At 34.6% G+C, this 27,826-nt stretch overlaps 1 protein-coding gene across 2 annotated transcripts; it reads right to left on the minus strand.

Moving 5' to 3' along the window:
• Positions 1–5,835: 5,835 nt before the first annotated feature.
• Positions 5,836–27,377, minus strand: LOC111051141 (protein FAM76A). 2 transcript variants are annotated; one of them, XM_039437454.1, is made up of 7 exons: positions 27,180–27,377; positions 26,320–26,384; positions 24,781–24,994; positions 17,884–18,020; positions 10,748–11,051; positions 8,390–8,476; positions 5,836–7,118 (listed from the first exon to the last, which is right to left on the minus strand). In XM_039437454.1, the coding sequence occupies exons 1-7, from the start codon at positions 27,267–27,269 to the stop codon at positions 6,948–6,950; spliced, it is 1,068 nt and encodes a 355-aa protein (XP_039293388.1). In that variant the 5' UTR covers positions 27,270–27,377; the 3' UTR covers positions 5,836–6,947. The 2 variants fall into 2 exon arrangements, with proteins under 2 accessions (XP_039293388.1, XP_039293387.1); XM_039437453.1 differs by lacking the exon at positions 17,884–18,020 and adding an exon at positions 16,142–16,278 and having other exon boundaries at positions 27,180–27,374.
• Between the last annotated feature and the right edge of the window lie 449 nt (positions 27,378–27,826).

Here is a 27,826-nt window from a genome sequence, read left to right on the forward strand (position 1 = left end):
TAATGTTCATGTCCCACTCAAGGATATACTGTTTTCTCAATAGAAGTTCTGCTCACCTGTAGATAATTTAAAGTGTGATAAATAAAGGCAATTATCTATATTATAGAAAATTGTCTTTACTTATTCACTCCAAATTATTACAAGTGATGTGAGCAAAGTTGAGACAATAAAAGCCCCCTCTTCCACTTAACCCAACTTAGTCATCAAGTGTTATTTGAAGCGAATATTTTAATAATTAGGTATTATATTGGTTTGGCTTGAAAATGTGCAATAACAGCACGAAACGGACGTCGCCACATCAAAGAATGTGAGTGTTTTTTCACTCAAAAGTTTTATTAAATACGACAGTAATAATAATTATATACTCAATAGAGTATTATGTACTCTATATTCATTCTAACTCAATATCTACAATAGATAAGTCCAACGAGAACCATAAATCTTTTATTACAGTAATAAAGTTTCACATAGAACACAGAATATTAGTTCTTGTCAAGTTTTCCAGCAGCCAGTAAACCGTAACTCAAACCCAATACAAAACTACAACATTCATTTTGTTTTATTTGTAAAAATAAGTCACTTATTAAAATATCGACCGCCCTGCAGAATTCATTTGATCATCTTAACAAACCGCGCGGTTCACGCAAATCAAACCCACATTCTACAATTTCGCCTGAGGTTCACTTCAAACTGTCACCATTTTTTGTAAATAATACCAACGCTCCTTAAGGTAGATTCCTATTATATCAGTATCAGTGGAAGTTACCGTCACAGTGAAAATATAATTTCTATGAATTCTAATGGGACTATTCATACTGGCTCGGCCGGGCTGAGTGTGAATCGTCCAATCAGAATACATGGGGATTATATTTTCACTGTGCCAAACATTTCCATTGTGCGAATCTGGCTTTATCCAACTTGAGCTGTCAGTTTCAAATCATTTTTTTTTGTAATGTATGAATTCAGGTCTACTTTCTTGTATTTATAAAATATAATATTATAGTATAGAATACAATTTGTATTCTTATTTTATTATTTTATCAATTTTTTTGTATATATCAAAGTATTGAATGAAAAAGACTGAGAAATTGTCAAAAACCACAGATTTATTGATACTTAGAAAGACCGGTTTCGGTTATTACACCATTGTCAATCTCTGATAAACTGTTTATCGGAGATTGACAATGGTGTAATAACCGAATCCGGTCTTTCTAAGTATCTGTGATAAACTGTTTATCGGAGATTGACAATGGTGTAATAACCGAAACCGGTCTTTCTAAGTATCAATAAATCTGTGGTTTTTGACAATTTCTCAGTCTTTTTCATTCAATATGAATAATTACCACAATATCAACTTCTCAACTACACAAAAAGTAAAAATATATCAAAGTTATACCAGATATTGTATCTATTGCCCATAAATAAATAAATACATATTTCTTGGGACATTCAAGAGAGATTGCTAATCAAAAAGTAGTTGAAACATTCATTGTTCTAGTATTGCTTGTGGAAATCGATGATGAAATTAGAAAAAAAAACTGTGACCAAGTTGGTGGCGTAGGTGTTATTTAAAATGAATACTGACAGTTTGTAGTGAATCTCACAATAACTATACTCAAGGGATGTTTCCACAAGACTTCCACTCAGAAGATATTGAAAACCATTGAATCTTATGGAAATGTTCACACATAGACCGTTACTTCACATTCAAATCTTCCCGCCCTGGTGCCTGTTGCATGATAAAATACAAACTAATATTTTTGTAATTATTTCCTATTCTAATACCCACTGACTACTAATATTATTAAGCTGCATTTACACCTAAGTTATTAACAAAATGTTTATTTTTCCGCCCTTTTAGATTCTATTAGATTAAACAGAGCTTGACAAACACATATGCACTTATGATAAGTTATGTTCAATCATAGAGAAACAATAGCGTAAGTAGATATATCATGGTATAGGGCGTTTATGTTGCATTTTTACTGTTATCTCAAGCCGATAACTGTCGATTTTTACTGTTTTGACCGGGTAAGAGAGTATGAACGGCACAATATGAGAGACTACCAGCGTCATAAAGCTTCACAGGAAAGAATTACGTGGACTATCAGCTTGAGATAACAGTAAAAGTTGCAACAAAAACGCCCTATACCATGGGATATCTATTTACGCTATTGTTTCTCTATGGTTCAATCTAATAGAATCTATAAGGACGGAAAAATAAACATTTTTTCAATAACTTTGGTGTAAACGCAGCTTTAGTTAGTATTTTCCTTAGACCAGTTATAGAATAGACACGCTGGGAAGTCTAGCCTCTGAAGCCAACATCTACTGCCATATCACCATATCGTGACGTCATCATCGGATAGAAAACTTTTCTGCAGAGTTTGTTTACATTGTTTTCTATCCGATGCTGACGTCACGATATGGTGATATGGCAGTAGATGTTGGCTTCATAGACTTTCAGTATGAATATACAATGGGCCGTGTCTATTCTATAACTGGTCTAAGGTATTTTCTCATGCAATAGGGCCGTGGTTAGTTTTGTCAGCCGACGTTTCTGTCGATTTGTGAACACTCCCATAAGACACAACGGTATTCTATTACTACTCAACCGGACATCAATCTGGATTCACACACTACAGAGACAGTAAACATGGAAAATATAATTCCCATAAATTCTTATGGGATTATTTTCATTGAAATATACCTATTAGAACTCCTGAAAATTATATTTTCACTTTCCACTGTCACTGTTGAGGTGCGTACAGATATACGCGCCGCGAACATCAGCAATTCACTTTTAATCAGCTGATGCCAAGCTTTTTATATCTGTATCTTACCGTTTCTGTAAAAATACAGATATAGTCAGCTGATTAAAAGTGAATTGCTCATGTTCGCGGCGCGTATATCTGTACGCACCTTTATGTGCGAATTCAGCTCAATTCTTGCGATGGCACCCTTAAAGCTGATTTCCACATATCAGTAACATCAGTGTACGTGACCTGTACGTTGGAAATATTATCCACATGAGTTTCAAGGGACTATTTCCACTCAGACCAGCCGAGCGTGTATATGAATAGTCGCATTAAAACTTACGAGAATTATATTTTCAATTTACAGGACACCTATATTGATACTGATATGTAGTAATCCAGCTTTAAGGTTGGTTTTCGTTTGTGCATATCCGCGTTCGGCTTCGTATGCGATCAGTCAAAATAGCAATTATCAAAAATAATGAATCGTGTCTATTTGTATCATATTCACTCAGTTGATATCCATCACTAATTTTTTCATCCATCTATACATTTATCTTATTTACTGAGACACTTCAAGAGAAGAACAAAAGGCTCCTGCCCATATCTGCCACTTGAGGCCGGTTTCGGAGCTCGGGATTTAGCTAAGTCCTAGACTTTAAACAGCTGGAGTCAGAAAATTGGCTTTCCAAAACAGGGCGTAGTCGCAGCTTTTATAACAGTAGTTGTAGTTTTTATTTTCTCATTTCTATAATTGGAAACGTATTTCCTTGACGAAATTAGACATTCCTAAATAATTCAAAATAGCTGAAACTTTACACTATTTTCTCTTTATTTTATTTTGTGTTCAATTTTTTAGTTTTTCGAAATTCAATTCAAACGTGACTATGCCAATGACTGCGACTACGCCCCGTTTTGGAAAACCAATTTTCTGACTCCAGCCACAGAATAGGAACAGAATGGAAACTTGTAATCAAACGCCTATTTAACCAATGCTTTTTACATGACGCAAATACTAGACACGTCACCTGACCTTGGGAAGTTCCAATCCTGGTCTTCTGATTGGCTCGTGACAGTGAACGAGATCTACCATCAATACTATTACAATGCGGCGCTTCCAAACAAGATGTCGGATTTTTGCGCCAGGGTACTAGCCAAGTTTCCATACTGTATGTATACTGTGCTCCAGCTGTTCAAAGTCTAAGTGCCGGTTGCACAACAGCCGGTTAAATTTTAACCGTGATTAATTCCACGAGAACCAATCAGAGAAGCCGTCTTTTCAAAAACGCCTTCTCTGATTGGTTATCGCGAAATTAATCACGGTTAAAATTTAACCGGCTGTTGTGCAACCGGGCCTAAGACTTAGCTAAATCCCGAGCTCGGAAACCGGCCCTTAGTATATTTATATACTTCAGAATTTAGGTGTTTTTTTCTACATATTATTCCACATGAATGTAAGTGATAGAAACATATAGCCTACATAACGCCATTCCATTTAATATTAAAGTAATTTAATTTTATATTATAGTGTGATTTCGTTATTTAAGTTACTTTTTAATCTACATAAAATTCAATTTTTTTTGTTTATATGTATTTACATTAAAAAATTGAAGAAATGAAGGTAGCCTAACCTACTTTTTTGTACTGTGTCATCACCTAAATTTGGAAGAAAAAGTAACACAAGGATTGCCTTAGTATTTTATCTACCAATGTTTCCACATCAGTTTTGATTGTTACATAAATAAATGAATTAATTTCAATACGGAATATACTCTCGCTAACATCTCGAAAACCAAGTTCATGCCCATTAACCTAACAAGCAATGCAGATTATACCTTAGAGCCGTTAATTATTATACATGACTGTAGTAACTAACACATCAACAATTATTGCTCCTGTGAATCAATTGAGAGATTTTATTCGTATAAATACTTGTGAGTTGTTTTTGATTCCAGAGTAAAATGGGCAGAACATATTAGAAACAAATAATTTGAGAAAATATATTTTTGCATTTAGGTGTCTCAGCGAAATTCTAAATTTTAATGGGATAAAACAAGTGTACCATGCTTTTGTTCAGTCATTGCTTTCTTATGGATTGCTGGCCTGGGGCGCTGCAAATCATCATAGAGAAACAATAGCGTATGTAGATATCCCATGGTATATAGAATTTATGTCGCAACTTTTACTGTTATCTCAAGCCGATTACTGTCGATTATTGTCAATTTTTACTGTTTTGTTTGGGTGATAGTGTATGAACGGCACGATCTGAGAGACTACCAGCATCACACAGCTGCATAGGAAAGAACTACGTGAGCTATCGGCTTGCGATAACAGTAAAAGTTGCGACATAAACGCCCTATACCATGGGATATCTACTTGTGCTATCGTTTCTCTATAATATCATGTATATAGAGATGGTTCAATTAGTTTCTAATATACATAAACTTTATTAGTTTTTAATATATTGGGCGCTGCATATCAATAGAGTAGAGATTGTACAGAGGGAAATTTTCAAGGCGAGATTAAGAAAGAACAGAAGATATTCCACAGCCCTTCTGTTTAGAGAATCAAGAACTATATCTCTAAAAAATTATACATCAAAGATTTGTTTATATACATTTAAAAAATTCTAATTCCATTTTCATTCCAACTGCTCAAACCCTTAATACTAGGTAGACTTCAAATGTCGGTGTTAGCACAATCCAACAAACTAGATATTTTTCAAATACAAATTGTCTCTAATATATCACATATTTTGTTTCGTAAGGCTAAACTCACACTTACGCAACTCAGATTGAGGAAAGACTCGACTCTAGTCGAGAGCATGTGTTTTCAAATGGTGACGTCGCGGAGACTAGAATCGACTGGTCTGAGTGTCGCCATTTGGAAACACATGCTCACGACTAGAGTCGAGTCTCTTCTCGACCTGATTCGCGTAAGTGTGAGTTGAGCCTAAGTTTCAACTTTATTCCAACCAGAGTAATCTTTTCAATGTTGTTTCTCCTTCAATTAAAAAAACACCTCAAAAATAGGTTATTTGAGGTCAACGAGAAGTTTGCCGTTTCGCTTATCGTGGGAGGTCGGCCCCGTTACTTGGTTGTCTTGCACTCCCCGTCTCTCTTCGACTGGTGCTCGGAACATGCTATCTACATACTTTTTTATTTAGAGATCCTCTTCAAACTTCAAAGAATTAGATTTTCGGTTCGCCGCTTCTTTAAAATTTCAGCATCTTCCATCAATCTCATCTTTATTTACTTATTTAGATTTTCCTCTAATTAATACTTCAATCTTATCTTTATTTACTTTACTTTAGCTTTTCCTCCAATTAATACCTAAAGGTGCGTACAGATTTACGCGCCGCGAACATGAGCAATTCACTTTTAATCAGCTGATGCCAAGCTTTTTATATCTGTATCTTACCGTTTCTGTAAAAATACAGATATAGTCAGCTGATTAAAAGTGAATTGCTCATGTTCGCGGCGCGTATATCTGTACGCACCTTAACATTTAAAACCTTAATTTCGTTTTTAAATTTTCCTATCACACTCTTAATATAAACTCAACTCTAGCTTACGCAGAGGCAATATGTTGCCTATGTAAGCTTTTCCCTTTATTATTTATTATTACCTACATTAACATATAATTCTTAAACCTAGCATTGTTAGCAAGTTATATATTATAAAACCTAGCAAGGCTTATAAACCTAGTTCGATATTATTAAACCTAGCAAGTTCTATATTATTAAGGCAAATTGATTCACCAGGGTTTGTTTTATTTTCATATAGATAATAATATTAAGCATGTAACAGAAAAAGAAAAAGAATAGAAAAAGTAAATGTAAAAGAAAAAGAATATAATTAAGTGAAATTAATAATGTATAATTTTTAAATGCTGATATTTTTGTTGTATTTTTTGAGGGAATAAATTTGATTTGTGAATATGATACAAATAGGTAGGATTTATCGTTTTGTATAGTTGATACTTTGACTAATCGCATACGCAGCCAAACGCGGATACGCACAAACGAAAACCAACCTTTAAACGCACTACACACTCACCCTTACACACACACGCCGCGTTTCTAACCGCGTCACCGCACCTAACCTCGCGGTTCTAACCACGCCTCCGCTCCAAACCGCGCGGTTCTAGCCGCGCCTCCGCTCCCAGCCGCGCGGTTCCCACCGCCGCGTGTTACGTGATGGATGGCGAATCTGTGCCGCTGCCGCTGTTATTGCTCGACTCTTTGGCCGCAGCTGCGGCTGCCGCCGCCGCACCTCCTAGCGACGTCTTCTTGCCGGACGATTTCGACAGCGTCACCACCTCTTTCTGCAGTGTCTTGATTTTCGACGCCATCATTTCCATCTGCCAAATTAAATTAACATTTTTTTTATTCCAATTCACAATATCTACAATCACAAGCAATAAGATAAAAATAGACAGCTCAGCAAGATCAAAAATAATGAATAAAATGTATAAAGTAATAATAAATTATACAATGGACAATAATGATTAAATGTCGGTATGTTGTTTTATCAAAAAAAAAAAAAAAAAATGTGAATTAGGAATAAAAAAATACTACTTGCTGAAAGTATACAATACTCTGCGTCTGCAAGTATGAATGAATATAAATTTATTTTCAATTCTTGGAGAAGTGAAAAAAGAATGAAAAGACTATAGTGAGGTCCATGTTATAATGACAGTATTTGATCAACTTTGGTTTTGCTATCCTTGTCTAGTATTTGACAAAGCCGGTGGTAATATCCTTTTCTAGGTCCACAACGAAGACAATTATATTTTTGACAGTGTAGAAATATAATTAATTAATGCAGAAAATCGGCATCGCTATTCTTCTATCTTCATCCACTGCCATTATAAAGTGGACCACACTATAGCAACCTATCACTCACAGTTCTTACATTAATCTTTCACTCATATCACCATATCTAGTAAATTGGGTTACATCAAATTTGCTCATTAGTATCAATACTAAGGTGTATATTAATAATATATTTCTCAATTATTAAAATAATGATTTTTTATAATTAAGAATACATATTTAGATAATTAATTATATTTCTACATTGTTAAAAACCCGTCGGGCAATGTTACGGAGCAAGAAAAGGATAGCGCTATCTGCTTTTTCGAATGATAGACAAGGGTAGCAACACTAATATCATTCAAATACTGTCATTATAGTATGGACCTCACTATAGATTGAATTTCACCATCTTTCGTTTCTCCATCATCTTTAATCTTTCGATAGTTCCACTGTTCTTTCGTGATAAATCATTAATGTATAGTACCATAGAGAAACAATAGCATAAGTAGATATCCCATGGTATAGGGCGTTTATTTCGCAATTTTTACTGTTATCTCAAGCCGATAGTTCATGTAATTCTTTCCCGTGAAGCTGTGTGACACTGGTAGTCTCTCATATTGTGCCGTTCATACACTCTCACCCCAACAAAACAGTAAAATTCGACAACAATCGACAGTAATCGGCTTGAGATAACAGTAAAAGTTGCAACATAAACGCCCTATACCATGGGATATCTACTTACGCTATTGTTTCTCTATGATAGTACCTAGTGAATAGACGGTAAGAGTAATAATGAAAAAGTGAAATGACCAACCTTCTTTTCGAAGTCCTTTTGTTCGCTGTTCATCCGGCCACGCAGCTCTTGTTCGGCGGTGAAAAATTTCGCTTTTAGTTCCGTTATCTGTGAAACAAACATTCAAAATGAACATATCACTAGTTTAATAAATTAATGGTGGTGACAACTTCACTACTAAACAAAAATCCATTTAAACATTTTGATTTCATTTATTACCAAAAAGCATCAACAATCAAGTATTTGTACCATATGCTAATGAGGAGAATATGGTGCGGATGCTCAAAAGAAGAAAACCGTTTCAACTAGTGTAGTGCCTGGTTCAAGTAGTGTCCAGTGGAAAAACAGATTGCGTAGAATCCAGATTTTAGTGCAGTCAATAAGTCCTATTAATGTTTATTTTACAGGAAGGGCTGGGTTGGGGGGAACAATTGGATAAGATTGAAAGTAAAATAGCGAGTGGAATTTTTGTCTTAAGGACAAATTTAAGTAAATTGAGTAAATTGAGTAATTAAGTAAATTGAATAATAAGCCTCTATTGAAGTCGGTCTATCATTGCTTAGTGGAGTCACATATTACATATTCAGTGGCCCTATGGGGAGCTAGAGAGAGTAACCTTCAGCAAATTTTCATTTGTCAAAAGAAAGCATTGCGCACTATGTTGAGGTTGCATCCACAAACACATTGTAAAGACTATTTTATTGAAATGGAGATTCTCACTGTTCCCTGTCTCTATATTTTGGAAATGTGTGTATATATTAGAAGGTGTTCACTATAGACTATTAATAAGACGCATGAATATATACTAAATGGCATAAGAGTACCTTCTCGGAATATCATAGATTGACTTTGTATGAAGAAAAACCCAGTTATATTGGTAGAAAGATTTACCAAGTACTACCAATTCGGTTGCGGGAAATATTAACGATAAAAGAGTTTAAACGAAGTTTGAAATTATTTCTAAAGGAGGAGTGTTTTTTTATAGTCTGAAGTACTATTTTGACTACTGTAATAGAGTGAAAGACAAATAGTAATTATATACTAGATATAAATTTCATGAAAAATTAATGGTGTCTCGCTATTTGCTAGCACTTTGACTTGTCTGACGCCGCTGAGGCCAACCAGACGTAATATATATCTATCTATCTACAGCTTGACAGCATTGTTCTTGGAATTTTCTCTTTCAAAAATTCTCAGTTTAGAGGCATCAATCAACAGCGGTGACATTCCATGCCTCTGACCCTCAAGTGATTATTGGTCGGCTCAGCGTCTTGTAAATTTTCAGTTTGGTTACCCTAGATAGAGACTGAGAGGTGATTCATTTAATATTGGCATAATAGGCACGATTGCCAGCTATTACTCTCTGCTTTCACTCAATCTGTTAGCATTATTTACATCGGCACCAAGGTATGAAAATTGCTGTGTACTTAGGATAAAAAGAATTATAGTGAGGTCCACGTTATAATGGCAGTGTACGATTGACAATACTGTTGCTGTCCTTTTCTATCATACAACAAAACACATAGCGCTATCTCTCGCTAGCTTTGCAATGTTGTCTGTTTGTCAGAATATTTTATTTTTACTTTTGACAGTGACTGACAAAAGTAAACAAATAATTCTCAGCCGCCATTTTTTTTCTTCATTCTATCAAAATACTTGAGTACACAAGTCGTATAATTGATTTAAAATGTATTTTGAAACAATGAAATAATTTTTAGATACAGTATTACCGTATGAGAAACACAAATTAAAATACCTGAAATGACATTTTAAAAGTTGATAACTAACCATCCTAGACTTCATCTACGCTTCAGTTAGCCTACACGTATAGGTTAGACCTACTCGTACCGGTATAAAATAATATTGAAAGGTTATTTCAGAATTATTTCCATTGAAATTACTTATTTTAAATAGGTTTTATATTTTTTATATTATTTTTAAAAGAAATTGGAATAGAATACCTACCAAATAACTCAATTTCTGTTGTTTTGAAATTCAGATTATTGCATCACAGCTTTTTAAATTAGCCGCCATTTCAGGTTTGCATAAAAATAATCATCTAATCTCAGTTATGAAAGCAAATTTTTGAATCAAATTATGAAAAATATATTTTCTTGATTAATTTGACATTAAATTGATTATTTTATCAAGGAAATGATAATTATTATTAGATCAAATTTAGTGGGATGAATTGAGTAACAGCTGTGTACAGTCAGTGGCAAAATGTAGAGACTTGGCAACGTTTTCCTCCTATATTTCTTCACTGCCATTATAACGTGGACCTCACTATAGCTCATTAATCCTTATCCTACATAGCTATAGTATTGACAAAAACGTTATTTCCAGAGAAACACTAATTATTGAACAACACCAACTGACCATCTTATCTTTGGACAGTATGAGCGAATCCTTCTGCGCCAGCTGTTTCTGCAGACTGGCCATCTGCTCCTTGAGTTGGGTCATGGCGACCACGTGGTCGGACGAGTTGGGGTCGAGGGGGTCACCGGGGTGGTGGTGGGTGCGGTGGTGGTGGTGGTGTCCTCCGCTCCCCCTGGCCATCTTGTTGGGGGGCGGCTGGCCTCCGTCGGGGGTGGGGCCGCCTCCTTGCGGGGCGGAGCCGTCTTGATTGGCCGCCATTTTCGTCACGTCGGGCCGCTGCGGACGCTTGTTGTGGCTGCGTAGTCTGGCGGACAAAAATGGAACTATTCGTGTTTTGTCAACAATCAGACTAAATACAGTACATGAGAATCAAAGTGAATCTCAATATAGTACAAAATATATGCTTTCTCTATGACTTAACAACAGATATTAGTGCAAAAAGTGTGCGAAGGACATAATCATGTCAACAAGAATCATACAAACGGTAGAAAATTCAATCAAGGATCATAATTTAAATCATAATTCTAAATGAAAGGCTGAAAAGACATAACTTCACTAATCATGGGTTGCATCTAAATCGATCTGGCAAAGTAATCTTTTGTAATAGATTGGCAGAGCTGATTGGAAGCCGTTTGCAATCCTCTGGTTTAAAAACAGTCAAAAAAACAAATATCGATTTTTTAGTAAACTGGCTCAAAACAGTGAAAGGGAAATAGCTACAAATACTAGAGATAGAGTAGCACAAGATGGTAAGGTTTTTAGTATTTATCATCAAAATATTCAGTATCTTCGCAACAAAATTAACAGATTAGAAGTATTTCTTAAACAGGAGGATCCTGACATTGTTATTTTCACAGAGCATGGCTTAAAAATAAAGGAAATAAATCAAGTTAGGATTCCAGGCTATTCACTGAGATCAGAATTTTGTAGAATAGCTCATAGAAGTGGTGGTGTATGTATATTCACTAGCAATGCTAAACATACCCAAACTTATGAACTGGATTTTGTTAAGAGATTTTCTGTTGAGATGGATTTAGAGGTGACGGGACTAAGGTTAAAAATTGATGATCGATTTGAGGTAGTAGTGTTAGGTATCTATAGGTCACCAAATGGAGACTGGCAACAATTTTGTGAGCTGCTCCATACACTTTTGGAAATTACAACCGCTCGTTTCACAAATGTTATAGTAGTAGGAGATTTCAATACCGATTTTGCCAGGCAGGATAAAAGGACAGAGGATATTAGAGATATTATTAATATGAATAATTTAGACATTAAGGTCCACGAATATACAAGAGTAACTCGAACTTCACAGACAATTATTGATAATATCCTCACAAATATAGAAGGTTGTAATGTCAGGTTAGGTAGCTCAGATCTATCAGATCATAACTATCAAATTTTAGATGTTAAGTTGCAGGGCCAGAATCCAAGCAGAAAAAAAACTTTTGTGAAAGAAATTCAGCAATATGAGCTAGGAAATATAAATTGTTTGAAGCAGGAACTGCTTCAAGAAAATTGGAGTAGTGTTTATAACAGTTGTAACCTAAATTACAAATATAAGCAATTCATTGATACTCTAAGATTTCACATTAGTGTATGCTGTCCGATAAAAAAAGTCAAAGTAAAAAGTAAATTAAACAAAGTAGATGAATGGATAACTGAAGATATCCTTACTCAAAGAAATATTGTTAGAGAAGCTTATGAGGAATTTAAATTAGTGAGGGATGTTCCGAGTGAGGTCAAATACAAATGTCTAAAGAAAAACTATGCAAAAGAAGTGAGGAAAGCTAAGTGTAAGAAAACAGCTGAAATATTAACAACTAGTACCAATTTTAACTCTGCTGTTTGGGAGGTAATTAATAGAAATAGGAGAGCAGCTCAAAAGGATACAGTTACTAATGTCCCTAGGATAATCGATGAACATGGAAATTATATGGATGATAGTATAGACATTTGTAACTTTTTCAATAAATATTATCAACAGGTTGCATATAATCTCCAAAAGTCACTGAACACTAATACTTATAATACAACTACATTAAATGCTGAGCCAATTGAAAAGGTATTTAAATTTCATCCATTATCAAGAGATGAGTTGTCAAGAATAATAAAAAATTTGAATAACAAAAAAACAGTAGGATTGGATGGGGTCTAAAGCAAAATTTTAAAAGAATGTGAAAATGAATTACTGGACCCTTTATTGCATCTCCTTAATACTTCACTAGAGCAGGGTATTTTCCCTGATGATCTGAAACAAGGAAAAATTTTGCCAATTTTCAAGAGCGGTGATTCTGAAAGAGTTGAAAATTATAGACCCATTAGTATTCTAAATGTAATAAGTAAAATTTTTGAAAGAGTAGTTTTAAATAGGTTATTGATGCACCTGGAAGAAATTAATTTCACATGTGATGAACAGCATGGGTTCCAGAAAGGGAAATCTACTAAGACTGCAATAGTATCCCTTGTTGAAAGACTAATAGATATAATAGATTCAGGTGAGAAGGCAGCCGCAATATTTCTTGATTTATCCAAAGCTTTTGATTGTGTGAACCATAGAATATTATTGGAAATACTAAAAACTGTAGGTGTGAATGGTATAGAACTAAAATGGTTTGAATCATATCTCATAGGTAGAAACCAGTGTGTTGAGCTTACCAAGGTGGATGGGAATGAAATAGTAAAAATAAATCTCAAAAACTGGAGGTCCAGGCTGGAGTACCTCAAGGCTCAATTCTGGGTCCCTTACTGTTTCTGTTGTATGTGAACCAATTACCAAAAGAGTTAAAAGATCACAGAGCTCTGTTGTTTGCTGATGACACATCGCTTATCTTTAACAATTATTTATTAGATAGTCTAGAAATAAATGCTTTTACTGGAGTACAGTAAATTGTCCAATTCTTGAAGCAAAGGCAATTAACAATAAATAGTAAAAAATGTCAATTCCTACAATTCAAAAGTAAATATAATTCAGTAGAGGATAGAGAAATAAATGTGTTTGTAGAGGAAAATGAATTAGACCAAGAAGAGAAAGTAGCATTCTTGGGAATTTTATTGGACAGGAAATTAACATGGCATCCTTACATTGAGAGGATATGTAATAAGATATCATCTGGGGTATTTGTCCTGCGGCAGCTTGCTAGGCTGAATGATAAAAAACTACTGTTAACTGCTTACCATGGACTTATACTATCTCATATTAGGTATGCTATTTTAGTATGGGGTAATTCATCTCAACAAAATATGGACAGAGTGTTTAAGATTCAAAAGAAGGCACTCAGATGTATAGAGAAAGTGAATAGGTTAGACTCTTGTAGGCCTTTATTTAAAAAGCTTGGTCTATTAACTGTGCCATCTTTGTATGTATATGAAGTTGTAATGCATGTGAAAACGAGTGGTGTGATCCAGAATTCAGATGTTCATGAGTATAATACGCGAAACAGAGCAGATTATCATATAATGGGTCACAATAGTAGGTTATTTGAACAAAAACCAGATTATATTGGTAGGAAATTTTATAACAAGCTACCTCAAATCTTGAAAAGTAATGATGATTTGAAGATTTTCAAAAAACAAATGAAAAAATATTTAGTTGATAAAGCTTTTTATAGTGTACAAGAATTCCTTTCAAACCTAAACTAGGTTGAACTACTTAGTGTTAGAATTATTATGTAATAACATGACTTGTCTTATACTCCATGACTGGAGTCTTTAGGACGTAATCTAAAAAAAAAAAAAAAATTTAAGAAAGAAAATCAGTCGAGTTAGAAGTAAGTCGAGAACTCATTATGTAAGTGTTAAGGTGGGTACAGATATACGCGCCGCGAACGTGAGCAATTCACTTTTAATCAGCTGATGCCAAGCTTTTTACATCTGTATCTTACCGTTTCTGTAAAAATACAGATATAGTCAGCTGATTCAAATCAAATCAAATTTATTGCCAAATTCATATAAATAATTCACAAAACATGGAAAACAAAATTCAGTTTCATACATTAGAAATTTACTAACAAAAATACAAAAGCTTTTATTGACACTAAATAATAATAAAATATATAATATTTGGCGTTGCAAGCAAAACAAAGTTTGTGCGCTAGCAACAAACTGATTAAAAGTGAATTGCTCATGTACAGATGAATCTGTACGCACCTTGAGGCTCAACTCACACTTACGCGACTCAGGTCGAAAAGAGACTCGACTCTAGTCGATAGCATGTGTTTTCAAATGGTGACCAGTCGATTCTAGTAGTCCCCGCGACGTCACCATTTGAAAACACATGCTCTCGACTAGAGTCGAGTAAGTGTATGTTGAGCCCAAGAGTCAAGCCACATGAAGCATTTTTAATGCGTTTTTGCAATGAAGGCAGACGAGTCGGCAGGACAGGAAGCTCTCCGAATGGCTGATTCGTTAATCCAATCAGCCAATCGGAGAGCTTCCTGTTTCTGCTATTTTACTGTTTCTGTACAAATACATATATAATCAGCTGATGACACGGAATGTGCGTGGCGCTAAAGTGGGGTTTCACACCAAAGCTGGGCCGGGCCGAGCGGAATCCGCTTGTGCGCTAACTATGCAGGATATAGTCGGGAACATTCAAATCAACGCCGGGCCGAGCCGAGCGGATTTGTGCAGTCGGCTTGACGGCCGACTCGAGCGTTTTCGGCCAAGCGGATTCTGCCTTCTTTCAGTTTAGTTGGATCTTCCCACGTAGTGAGTTTAGCAGTATTTTGTATTTTCAACTTGAAAAATGTCTACAATGAATATTGACATAGAAATGTTGATTTATTCTATACAATAAAAACCTCCGCTGTGGAGTAGGTTAAATAATGAAATGAATGGGTACTTATTCTAAAATATCTCCAAAACCTTTCTTCATCTTCTCGGAGTTGCTTGTATAGAGTTGCGAACTGTCCACTAGTCTCGTGATCTTTATTGATATCGTGAGTCCAGGATCTTCTTCCTCCCCTATGATCATCATCAAGTGAGGAACTACTATTCAGTAACATCATCATCAAAGTAGATGATATTATTATTTCACATCCAACTGACAATGAGAACTTGATCTGAGAGTATACACTTACACACTTCTCACTACAAGACTAGAAAACCTACTGAGCGAATCGGCAATCGGCTTCAGTGCAAACGCAAGCAGATTCCGCTCGGCTCGGCATCGTATTGCTCCGCCCGGCTCGAAAAAAGCTTTGGTGTGAAATTCGCTTTGAAATTCTGTACCCAGCTTATCACAAAACTTCCCCATATAAGAAAAATGTTATAATTGGAAGTAGAAAACTATTCTACATTCTACAATTCAGTGATATCTCAATGTGATTGTAATTTACCATGATGTGAATCACATAAGCGATTGAAAAGAAAACTAATTGTAGTTGAACTCACTTGGGTTCCTTATTTTTGTTGGCTTTTTGAGCAACCATTTTCATGTGAGCTTTCCTCTCTGCATCACTCTGCTTCGTTTTCGCCAGCGCTCTCTTGAACGACAGAGTGCACAGCCAACACAGCAGTTTCCCATCAACCTAGAAAAACAATATACATTAATTAGAGAATAAATTGGAAATAATCCATCATTCAATTGACAATAAAAATAGAACACCAGAAAAACATGAAACTATTATTCGATGATAGAAAATACAAAACAATAATAAAGCAGAGCATCATGATTACAATCAAGATCTAAAGTTTCATATTTTTAAGCAGTGAGCAAAAAATGAACAAGTGAGATATGAAATAATGCGACCATACTCCACTATTTACCATTCTATAGTGAGGTCCACGTTATAATGGCAGTGAAGAAAGATAGGAGATAAACGTTGCCAAGTCTCTCCATTTTGCAACTGAGTGTACACAGCTGTTACTCAATTCATCTCATTAAAATTGATCTAATAATAATTATCATTTCCTTGATAAAATAATCGATTCAATGTAAAATTGATCAAGAAAATATATTTTTTCATAATTTGATTAAAAAATTTGCTTTCATAACTGAGATCAGATTTTTATTTTTGTACAAACCTGTAATGGCGGCTAATTTAAAAGCTTGATACAACAATCTGAATTTCAAAACAACAGAAATTAAGTTATTTGGTAGTTATTCTATTCCAATTTCTTTCAAAAATAGCAGCATAGAGATCCCGTGTTCATACCCTCTCACAACCAAAAGTTTTTTAACCAGATCACTCCCGTGTTATCGGATGGGCACGTTAAACTGTCGGTCCCGGCTGAAGTATGACAGTCGTAAGGCCCATTGACGGCATAAATTATATATTCAGGCGGTGGGACCTTCCCGCAAGGGACTCCACACCAACAAAAGTCATACGAATTTACTTTACTTCTTTTAAAAATAATAGGAAAATAGAAATCCTTTTTAAAATAAGTAATTTCAATGGAAATAATTCTAAAATAACCTTTCAATATTATTTATACCGGTACGAGTATGTCTAACCTTTACGTATAAGTTAACTGAAGCATGGATGAAGTCTAGGATGGTTAGTTATCAACTTTTAAAATGTCATTTCAGGTATTTTAATTTGTGTTTCTCATAGGGTAATGTCTAAAAATTATTTCATTGTTCCAAAAATACATTTTTAATTTTAATTTGTGTTTCTCATAGGGTTGCGAACTGTCCACTAGTCTCGTGATCTTTATTGATATCGTGAGTCCAGGATCTTCTTCCTCCCCTATGATCATCATCAAGTGAGGAACTACTTACTATTCAGTAACATGATCATCAAAGTAGGTGATATTATTATTTCACATCCAACTGACAATGAGAACTTGATCTGAGAGTATACACTTACACACTTCTCACTACAAGACTAGAAAACCTACTGGGCGAATCGGCAATCGGCTTCAGTGCAAACGCAAGCAGATTCCGCTCGGCTCGGCATCGTATTGCTCCGCCCGGCTCGAAACAAGCTTTGGTGTGAAATTCTGTACCCAGCTTATCACAAAACTTCCCCATATAAGAAATATGTTATCATTGGAAGAAGAAAACTTTTATCATTGGAAGTAGAAAACTATTCTACATCCTACAAATCAGTGATATCTCAATGTGATTGTAACTTACCATAATGTGAATCACATATGCGATTGAAAAGAAAACTAATTGTAGTTGAACTCACTTGGGTTCCTTATTTTTGTTGGCTTTTTGAGCAACCATTTTCATGTGAGCTTTCCTCTCTGCATCACTCTGCTTCGTTTTGGCCAGCGCTCTCTTGAACGACAGAGTGCACAGCCAACACAGCAGTTTCCCATCAACCTACAAAAACAATATTTAAATTAATTAGAGAATAAATTGGAAATAATCCATCATTCAATTGACAATAAAGATAGAACATCAATAAAAAATTATAACTATGATTCGATGATAAAAAATAATAAGCAGAGCACCATGATTACAATCAAGATCTAAAGTTTCACATTTTTATGCAGTGAGCAAAAAATGAACTAGTGAGATATGAAATAATGCGACCATACTCCACTATTTACCATTCTATAGTGAGGTCCACGTTATAATGGCAGTGAAGAAAGATAGGAGATAAACGTTGCCAAGTCTCTCCATTTTGCAACTGAGTGTACACAGCTGTTACTCAATTCATCTAATTAAAATTGATCTAATAATAATTATCATTTCCTTGATAAAATAATCGATTCAATGTAAAATTGATCAAGAAAATATATTTTTTCATAATTTGATTCAAAAATTTGCTTTCATAACTGAGATCAGATTTTTATTTTTGTACAAACCTGTAATGGCGGCCAATTTAAAAGCTTGATACAACAATCTGAATTTCAAAACAACAGAAATTAAGTTATTTGGTAGTTATTCTATTCCAATTTCTTTTAAAAATAGCAGCATAGAGATCCCGGGTTCATACCCTCTCACAACCAAAAGTTTTTTAACCAGATCACTCCCGTGTTATCGGATGGGCACGTTAAACTGTCGGTCCCGGCTGAAGTATGACAGTCGTAAGGCCCATTGACGGCATAAATTATATATTCAGGCGGTGGGACCTTCCCATAGAAATCCTTTTCAAAATAAGTAATTTCAATGGAAATAATTCTAAAATAACCTTTCAATATTATTTATACCGGTACGAGTAGGTCTAACCTTTACGTATAGGTTAACTGAAGCATGGATGAAGTCTAGGATGGTTAGTTATCAACTTTTAAAATGTCATTTCAGGTATTTTAATTTGTGTTTCTCATAGGGTAATGTCTAAAAATTATTTAATTGTTCGAAAAATACATTTTTAATCACGTAAATCATTTTTATTTACGACGTGTGTACTCGAGTATTTTGATAGAATGAAGAAAAAAAATGGCGGCTGAGAATTGTTTGTTTACTTTTGTACAGTCACTGTCAAAAGTAAAAATAAAATATTCTGTCAAACCGACAACATTGCAAAGCGAGAGAGAGATAGCACTATCTGCTTTGTTGTATGATAGAAAAGGATAGCAACAGTATTGTCAATCGTACACTGCTATTATAACATGGACTTCACTATAATAATTAGATAATATATTAAAATGAATAATATATTACGGGAAGTATCACTTGGAACTATCAGCATAAGTTTAATAGGAATATTTGATATTTTTTCTAAGGGAAGCTGACAATTTGAATCCGAGTCTCACTCATTATGAAGAAGATCCGGATTACTAAATTATTTGTAAATTTCAAGAACTACTTTGCTAGCCCTAGCCTACCTCGTAGAACACTGCTAATACTGAATTATTTAATACTATTGAACATGATAAATTATAATATCTACTATCATACTTGAGATAATTATTTGATTACAAAGTTTTGACAGTAAGGCAACTTTATTTCAAGAGACTCTTCAAATATATAGTCAAAAATAATGATAAATTCTGTAGGATTGATAAAACATTTTACAACTTGAGACCAGACAGTTCGCTGAGGTATGTTGTTCAAGATTCTAAGTTGAGCATGTTAAGAAGACAGTTGATGTATATGAGTTCTAGATTTATTAATACAATTGATATTCATCAAAGAGTAGATTTGAAGGGAATAGAGGTTTTGATTAAGGAAAAGTATTTCTTTTCCCTGGGACCAGAATGGTGGCAATAATAGCCTATATTTATATATATTTTTTATAAAGCAATCTCTATTTTATTTTTTGTAATAATTCCTGAGACCTGAATGGTAGTCATATTTTTTTTATCTCTGTTTTATTTTAGTTTTTCCTATTGGAAAATCTTTTTTGTCTCTCTCTCAAAATTCGTTATCACTCTTTTGTTTTTTGCAGTGAAGTGTTTTTTTTTCTTGTCATCAACTCGATTTTGTATTGTAAATTGTATTTTGTTTTCAGTTTTTACTTTAAATCGGACTTTTTGCGACTCCCACTAGTGATCAAAGACTTTTCTTTTTGCTGGTGGTGCCTGAAAAATTTTTTAGTTTTTAGTTCGCGGTAGTTAATTTTATTTCCTTGTAATAAGTGTTGATTTATTAACCTTGATTTGTTGCATTGTTAAATTCTGGCAATAAAGAATTGAATTGAATTGAAATTACCCACGAACTACCATTAAGTTTATTTGTTATCTTAGAATAAATTCAGTAAGTTATGGTAAGCTACATTGAAATGAAGAGATACAAACATAGTCCTGGATTTCTTTGTAAGTACTGATAAATCTGTTTTCTTTGTCTTCCTCGTTATTCTTGTCATACACTTCCTCTCTTTCTTTATTCAACATTGAATCAGGATCAGGAACAGAAAATGAAGTAGGATTGGTTTCAGGATCGAGAAGTGGAAGATTGGATGGAGTTTGTACCTACAAGAAGAGAAAAATATGAAAGAGGATCATGATTAATATCAGAAATCTAATAATATTGTGTTACAGTATAGAGAAAAGATATCATAAGAAGATATTCCTTGGTAAAGGTCGTTCATTTCCCAAATTTCAAGTCTTATTTTTTTGTTAACTCAAGCCGATTCCTTACTTACTTTAGTTGGCTCTACAGTCCTGGGTGGACCTTGGCCTCCTCAACACAATGCCTCTAATCATCTCTTCTCTGGGATCTTTGCCGCCAGTTGTTGGATACGCCCAGCACACGCAGATCACCTATCACATCATTTATCCATCTCGTTCTCGGTCTTCCTCTCTTTCTCGTCCCCATCATTCGTCCACCCAGCAGTCTAAGTTGTGTCCTATCCATATTCATTCTCACCACATGTCCAAGCCATTCCATCCTTCTTGCCTTAATAAATCGTACAATATTTCCTTCCCTTATAGCCTCATCGAATCTGCTGTTATGTCTGGTTCTCCAAACTCCTCCATCACATAGTAGTCCCCAGATCCTTCGATACATCTTTCTCTCGAATGACTTCAGTGCTCTTTCATCCCTGCTCAGCAGTGTCCATGTCTCTGCTCCATATGTCACAACCGGTCGGACTAACGTCTTGTACATTTTCACTTTAGTTGCTCTTGATACTATTCTACTCTTAAAAATCCTTTGATTTGCAAAATACGCCCATCATAATTCTGCTAGAAATTTCTTGGCTAGTCTTATTGTCGGCTGTCAGTGTAACTCCAAGATACTTAAACTCACTGACACCTTCAATGCTGCAATCATCTGATAGTATCAAGTTGTCTACGTGCCTTCTTCTTTCATTTGCAGACATTCTCATATACTTAGTCTTTCCAATATTAATTTCCAGACCCAGCTCCCTTGCTTCCTCTTTCATTGTGCTGAAAATCTCTTTCAACTTATCGCGATTCCTTGCTATCAGCACCACATCATCCGCATAGGCCAGTATTTGACTTGTTCTGTTAAGTATTGTGTTACTTAACACAATACCTATCTTCCTATCTTCCTATAGTACCTATCTTCTGAAGTATTGTTTGAAGCATCAAATTGAAGAGGGTTGCTGACAGTGAGTCACCTTGTCTTACACCGGTTGTAACATTGAATGAGTGGCTCAGTTTGTTTCCTATTTTAACTTGCGCTGTCGTACCATACATTGTCATAACTCAAGCCGATTAATATCTATTATTACTGTTTTGAGGCCAGGTGAGAGTGTAAGAACGGCACAGTATGAGAGACTACCAGCGTCTCATAGCTTCACGAAAAAGAGCTACTAGGACTATCGGCTTGAGTTAACAGTGAAATTTGGAACATACACGCCCTGTAACATGTAATATCTTCTCATGCTAACTTTTCTTATATTATTTTATAAAAGTGGAACTAATATGAGACACAAAACAGAAGACAAAGCTTGAAATAATTTTGAAATAATCATACTACATCATCATCTCTAGAGCCTTATTGAAAATGTCAAAATCTCCACAAATCAAAGATAATTTGAAAAGCTCTCTATTTTTACATTCTACACACTCTCCTGGCGTGATAGCATTTTTGAATTAGACATTGAACATTAGAGAGTGTCACCACACTTATCATGACAGAACCTGCAAGTTTTGTAAACTAATTTTGTCGCACCGGCATATATTGTTCATACTGGTTCGAACCCGACGCACAATCTGATAAGTTTTGAAACGGGTGAACTCATCTTCAATCACCAAACTTATTTGCCGTTTCCACACTTACCGATTGTCGGCCGACATTCATCGTCACATCTAACATGTTTTCCGATTGGCTGATTGTCACCGACAGATGAATTTCAGCCAAAGTCGCAACTCACTATCGATCAATGTGAAAACTTCCAATCTCATTTCTGAACTGTTCCAATTCATGTGGTTATAGATGGTTCAGTCCGAAATAACTTGAATCAAATCATCTACTTTAGAAGGCCGGCCATTTTCATTAAATTTACAACGTTAAATGACTTATCTTAAGGTCTTCACACACCTAGCTACGTGTAGCTGGGAAAACGTCTTCTCCTAAATTTGGGAGAGAAAATGTACAAGGTATTCTTAGTTTTTCTCTCCCAATCTGTGCTTCATTGTAAAAAATAATAAATAAATAAAGACGTAGCCGTCCTATATCTCTCAATGTTGAAATACAACATTGCTACGCTACGCTGGTATTAACGGGACAGACGTCCTATATCTCTCAATGTTGAAATACAACATTGCTACGCTACGCTGGTGTGAACGGGAAAGACTGCGTAGTGTGGATTTAACATTGGGAGATAGGGCGGCTACTTCTTCCAAATACCAATTCCGAGCTACCCGTAGCTAAAGTGAGGTCCACGTTATAATGGCAGTGTTTGATTAGCAATGGTATTGCTATCCTTGTCTACCATTCAACAAAGCGGATAGCGCTATCTCTTCCTTGTTTCGCTCTGTTGTCAGATCGTCCTTCAATAATGTAAGATTAATAATCAATTAACAAAATATTTCATCCTTATTATGAAAAATTATTATGAAATTATTGAAAAATATAATGTATTGTTTAATAAAATAAGATTGATCATTTTTAACTAGAATGAACAGTTAATGTTACATCAATAAACCTGTGTCAGCTATCGTCTATAGAAGGCATTGACAAGACGAGGATCGGCAATGTTGGTCTCCTATTAATAGTGAGGTCCACATTATAATGGCAGTGTACGATTGACAATACTGTTGCTGTCCTTTTCTATCATACAACAAAACAGATAGCACTATCTCTCTCTCGCTTTGCAATGTTGTCTATTTGCCAGAATATTTTATTTTCACTTTTTACAGTGACTGTACAAAACTGACCAAACTGACTCAGCCGCCATTTTTTTTCTTCATTCTATCAAAATACTTGAGTACACAAGTCGTATAATTGATTTAAAATGTATTTTTGAAACACTGAAATAATTTTTAAACATTACCGTATGAGAAACACAAATTAAAATACCTGAAATGACATTTTAAAAGTTGATAACTAACCATCCTGGACTTCATCCATGCTTCAGTTAGCCTACCCTATAGGTTAGACCTACTCGTACCGGTATAAATAATATTGAAAAGTTATTTTAGAATTAATCCATTGAAATTACTTATTTTTAAATAGGATTTCTATTATTTTTAAAAGAAATTGGAATAGAATACCTACCAAATAACTTAATTTCTGTTGTTTTGAAATTCAGATTGTTGTATCACAGCTTTTTAGATTAGCCGCCATTTCAGGTTTGTATAAAAATAAAAATCTGATCTCAGGTATGAAAGCAAATTTTTGAATCAAATTATGAAAAAATATATTTTCTTGATTAATTTGACAATAAATTAATTATTTTATCAAGGAAATGATAATTATTATTAGATTAAATTTAATGGGATGAATTGAGTAACAGCTGTGTACAGTCAGTGGCAAAATGGAGAGACTTGGCAACGTTTTTCTCCTATCTTTCTTCACTGCCATTATAACGTGGACCTCACTATATCTTTCTCCACTACCATTATAACGTGGACCTCACTATAGGTGTGTGAAGACCTTTGGACCATAGACTAATAAACACCTAGAACATAATCCTGTGTGGGTGGTCCATACTTCTTCTCAGAGTAGGTGGCACATGCTTGACATTAACCATAGACGACTAAACAAATGGACTACCCTGAGTAGGTGGCACATGCTTGACATTAGACCATAGACGACTAAACAAATGGACTACCCTAAGGCCTAGTCCAAACTATCACAGTCGCTGGCCCAGTGGCTTGCCAAGTCGCTCACCATCTTTGCCACGTTGATCTTGCCATCCACACTGCAATGTGACCATTTGTGGATGCTCGGCTGGCAACTCGCCTTCGCTCGACAAAAATCGGAGAGATGGCAATCGAAGGCCAATGAAGACGAGCACTGGCAAAGCAACCATTCACACTCTGCCACTCGTCCTCACGACTAAACACCTAGACTACCCACCTTCTTGTCATCATCCTTCCTGTCAAAGGTACACTTCTGCTTCCACTGTTCACAGATGACTAGAGGTCCATATTTCTTTTCAAAGTCGGTAGCGCTTGGACCATAGACAACTAGACTAAACTAACTAACTAGACTTAGACTTAGAACTACCTAAACTAGACTACTCTTGGAGCATAGACGACTAAACACCTAGACTACCTACCTTCTTGTCGTCATCCTTCCTGTCAAAGGCACACTTCTGCTTGCACTGTTCACAGGTGACTGGAGGTCCATACTTCTTCTCAGAGTTGGTACATCGTTGGCATTTGCTGCCGATAAAGGCGGCGATTATGTTGCAGTTCTCACACGCTGATGGCTTGCCGTACAGCTTCACATTATGTTCACATTTGTTGCAAATTGTGCTTGTGTTTACTTTGCTGTGGGCAAGAGATATTAAGCAATCACATTAAAAATAAGTAAAATCTATATTATAATAAAGTAAAGCCATTTGGAATTGTTAGGTAGTTGGAAGAATGGCACGATTTATTCATATGAGTAATATTCGTTAGCAATCTACCATAACTATTATAGGTACCTACAAATATTAATAGAACGTAATTCCCTCAATTTTGTTTGAGTTATGATTGATCTACCATAACTATTATAGGTATCTACAAATATTAATACAACGTAATTCCCTCAATATTGTTTGAGTTATAATTGATCTACCATGACTATTATAGGTACCTACAAATATTAATAGAACGTAATTCCCTCAATTTTGTTTGAGTTATACTTGATGACTCATGAGATTGTCTATAAGGAATTTAGAGTGAGATATGAGATGACTGGTATTAGATAACGATTTTCAACAATTAGTCACCAAGTAGCCTATTAATAAAGAAAAGTTCAATGACCTTATACGTCGTTCAACTATCTTAAGGACCGGTTTTCGAGCTCGGGATTTAGCTAAGTTTTAGACTTTAAACAGCTGGAGTCAGAAAATTGGCTTTCCAAAACGGGGCGTAGCACTACCTCCGTAAACAAAGAAATAGTGGAAAGAGGTAGTGGGCTTAGTCGCAGTCATAGTCAGGTTTAAATTGAATTTTGAAAATCTATAAAATTGAACACAAAATAAAATAAAGAGAAAGTAGTGTAAAGTTTCAGCTATTTTGAATTATTTTTCTCCACCTATAGAAATGAGAAGACAAAGATTGTCACAAAAACTTCGTTTCGGAAAGCTAATTTTCTGACTCCAGCTGTTCAAAGTCTAGAACTTAGCTAAATCCCGAGCTTGGAAGCCGGCCTTAAATGTTAAAACATTCGACTATCACTCACAAAAATTATTTAGGGTATAGGATTTCTAATTTCTATAACTTATATTAATTATTTATAGAATTAAATAAATTTATACCTAGAGCTTGTGAATATTTACACATTTTTTATTATTTTCATTTTCATTACTTTACTTTATCCGTCTTCCCAGCAGTCCTGTGGCTGCAGGAGTCGTGAATTCTAAATGCATTCTAAGCTTAATTCATTTTAGTACAAGAGATAGATATGTGAATTGTAGATAAATCTTCTGTAGATTAAAATTATCCTATTAATGAATAAAAAAACAAAGATAAACTCAATTAGGAATTTACATCATAGTATATTACTTCATATTGCTTTTATTGACTTATCTTAGCTATCTGCCTGCAGTAAATTTAACTTTACTCTATCAAATTGGAAGAAAAGGTAAAAATATTTTGTTACTTACTTCATTTGCTGGAATTCTGATCGACAGTAGGTGCATTTTACTATTGGATACGATCCTCTACATTCCTGTAAAAAAATATTAGTTTTAAACCATATTGAGCAATAACGACTAGCCTACAATACAATTCACAAGTAGTTCAAATTTCTAATTTTCTAATATTATTAATAGCCTAGTTATTCAACTATAATTTTTATAAACTTTTGGCACTAAAATTGGTTTACAAACGTTAGAAAGACGTATTTAAAAATCTTGAAGAGTTCAAACAAAATTACATCACATTAACATAAACAAACCTTCCTTGGAAGAAGCCATAAAAAAATCAATTTATTTATTTTGAACTACGAACCGCTTAGGCTACCTAGAATATATTAAGAGAATGGAAGATCAGGAAACTTGAATGGTTATTGGTTAAAAAGTAAGTTGCTGTAGATTTTAAAAAAGCTAACCAAACAATAAGGAAAACTTTGAGGTTAGGTAAAAGTCAAAAGTTGGCTTGGCTTCAATAATATTATTATGCAACAAATCTAAACAAGAGAAATAATCAGAAAACTAATGCCAAAACTTTTTATCAACATTTTTTAGATTGAAATGTATAAAATATTAGAGAAAGCAACAGAAAATAGCCAACATGTTGATTGTAACTGTAAATCTGAGTCATAAATGGATTGAATGATTTTTACAGTTGAAAATATTATTTCTCAAGAGAGATAACAAAAAGAACTTGAGCTTTATGATTGAATTCTTTCAATTATTGATGAAAATAATCTTTAAAGCCGTTTTATTTATTTTTGAATTGGTTATGTTCAAACCTTCAACAAGCAATCATGTGTCAAAATATTCAAAACAATATTGTACCTTACCTTACACAACTGTTGACCGGAAGATAAGTCCTCAAAAGGATAACGTTTGAAGCACTTAGAACAAGCAAATAATGCCGTTGAATTATTCATGATAAATTGAGATAATTATAAACAGTTGTTTGAATGAAAGCTATCAACAGTTCAACCGCTAAAAGATGCCGAGAGAAGTCAAATGGACATGTCAACCATTTTGAATGGAAGGATATGAATGAATGACGTCATAGGTGGCTAACAGCGCTCATGTGGAGAACCGTTAAACTTTTGAAGTGATGACAGAGCTGTGCCTGTCCTTTCAAATTTAAATTTGATTATTTAATAAGAAACAATTACAAAATCATAAGAATTATTTCTAATAAGCGACCATGAGGATGAAATAATATAATGAGGATCGATACCCCTATCACATAAAAATCTATATTCATTCCTCTGTGTTCATTCATTTCAAAAAGTTGATTTTTTTCTCTAAAAATAAAAATTGGTTTATAATTATTATTAAGGTTGGCCACTAACAGTAGATTTCCATGATACACATGTCGTCAAACATTGTTGTCTCATCAACAGGAAAAGGCTTGGAGGCAAAAATGTTTTGAAATTAAGTTTTTGTATCTTCGATTTTTTGTGTTTTTTCTTTGTTGCTGTATTTGATA

The sequence above is a fragment of the Nilaparvata lugens genome, chromosome 11, assembly GCF_014356525.2.
Source record: "Nilaparvata lugens isolate BPH chromosome 11, ASM1435652v1, whole genome shotgun sequence".
Taxonomy (NCBI): domain Eukaryota; kingdom Metazoa; phylum Arthropoda; class Insecta; order Hemiptera; family Delphacidae; genus Nilaparvata; species Nilaparvata lugens.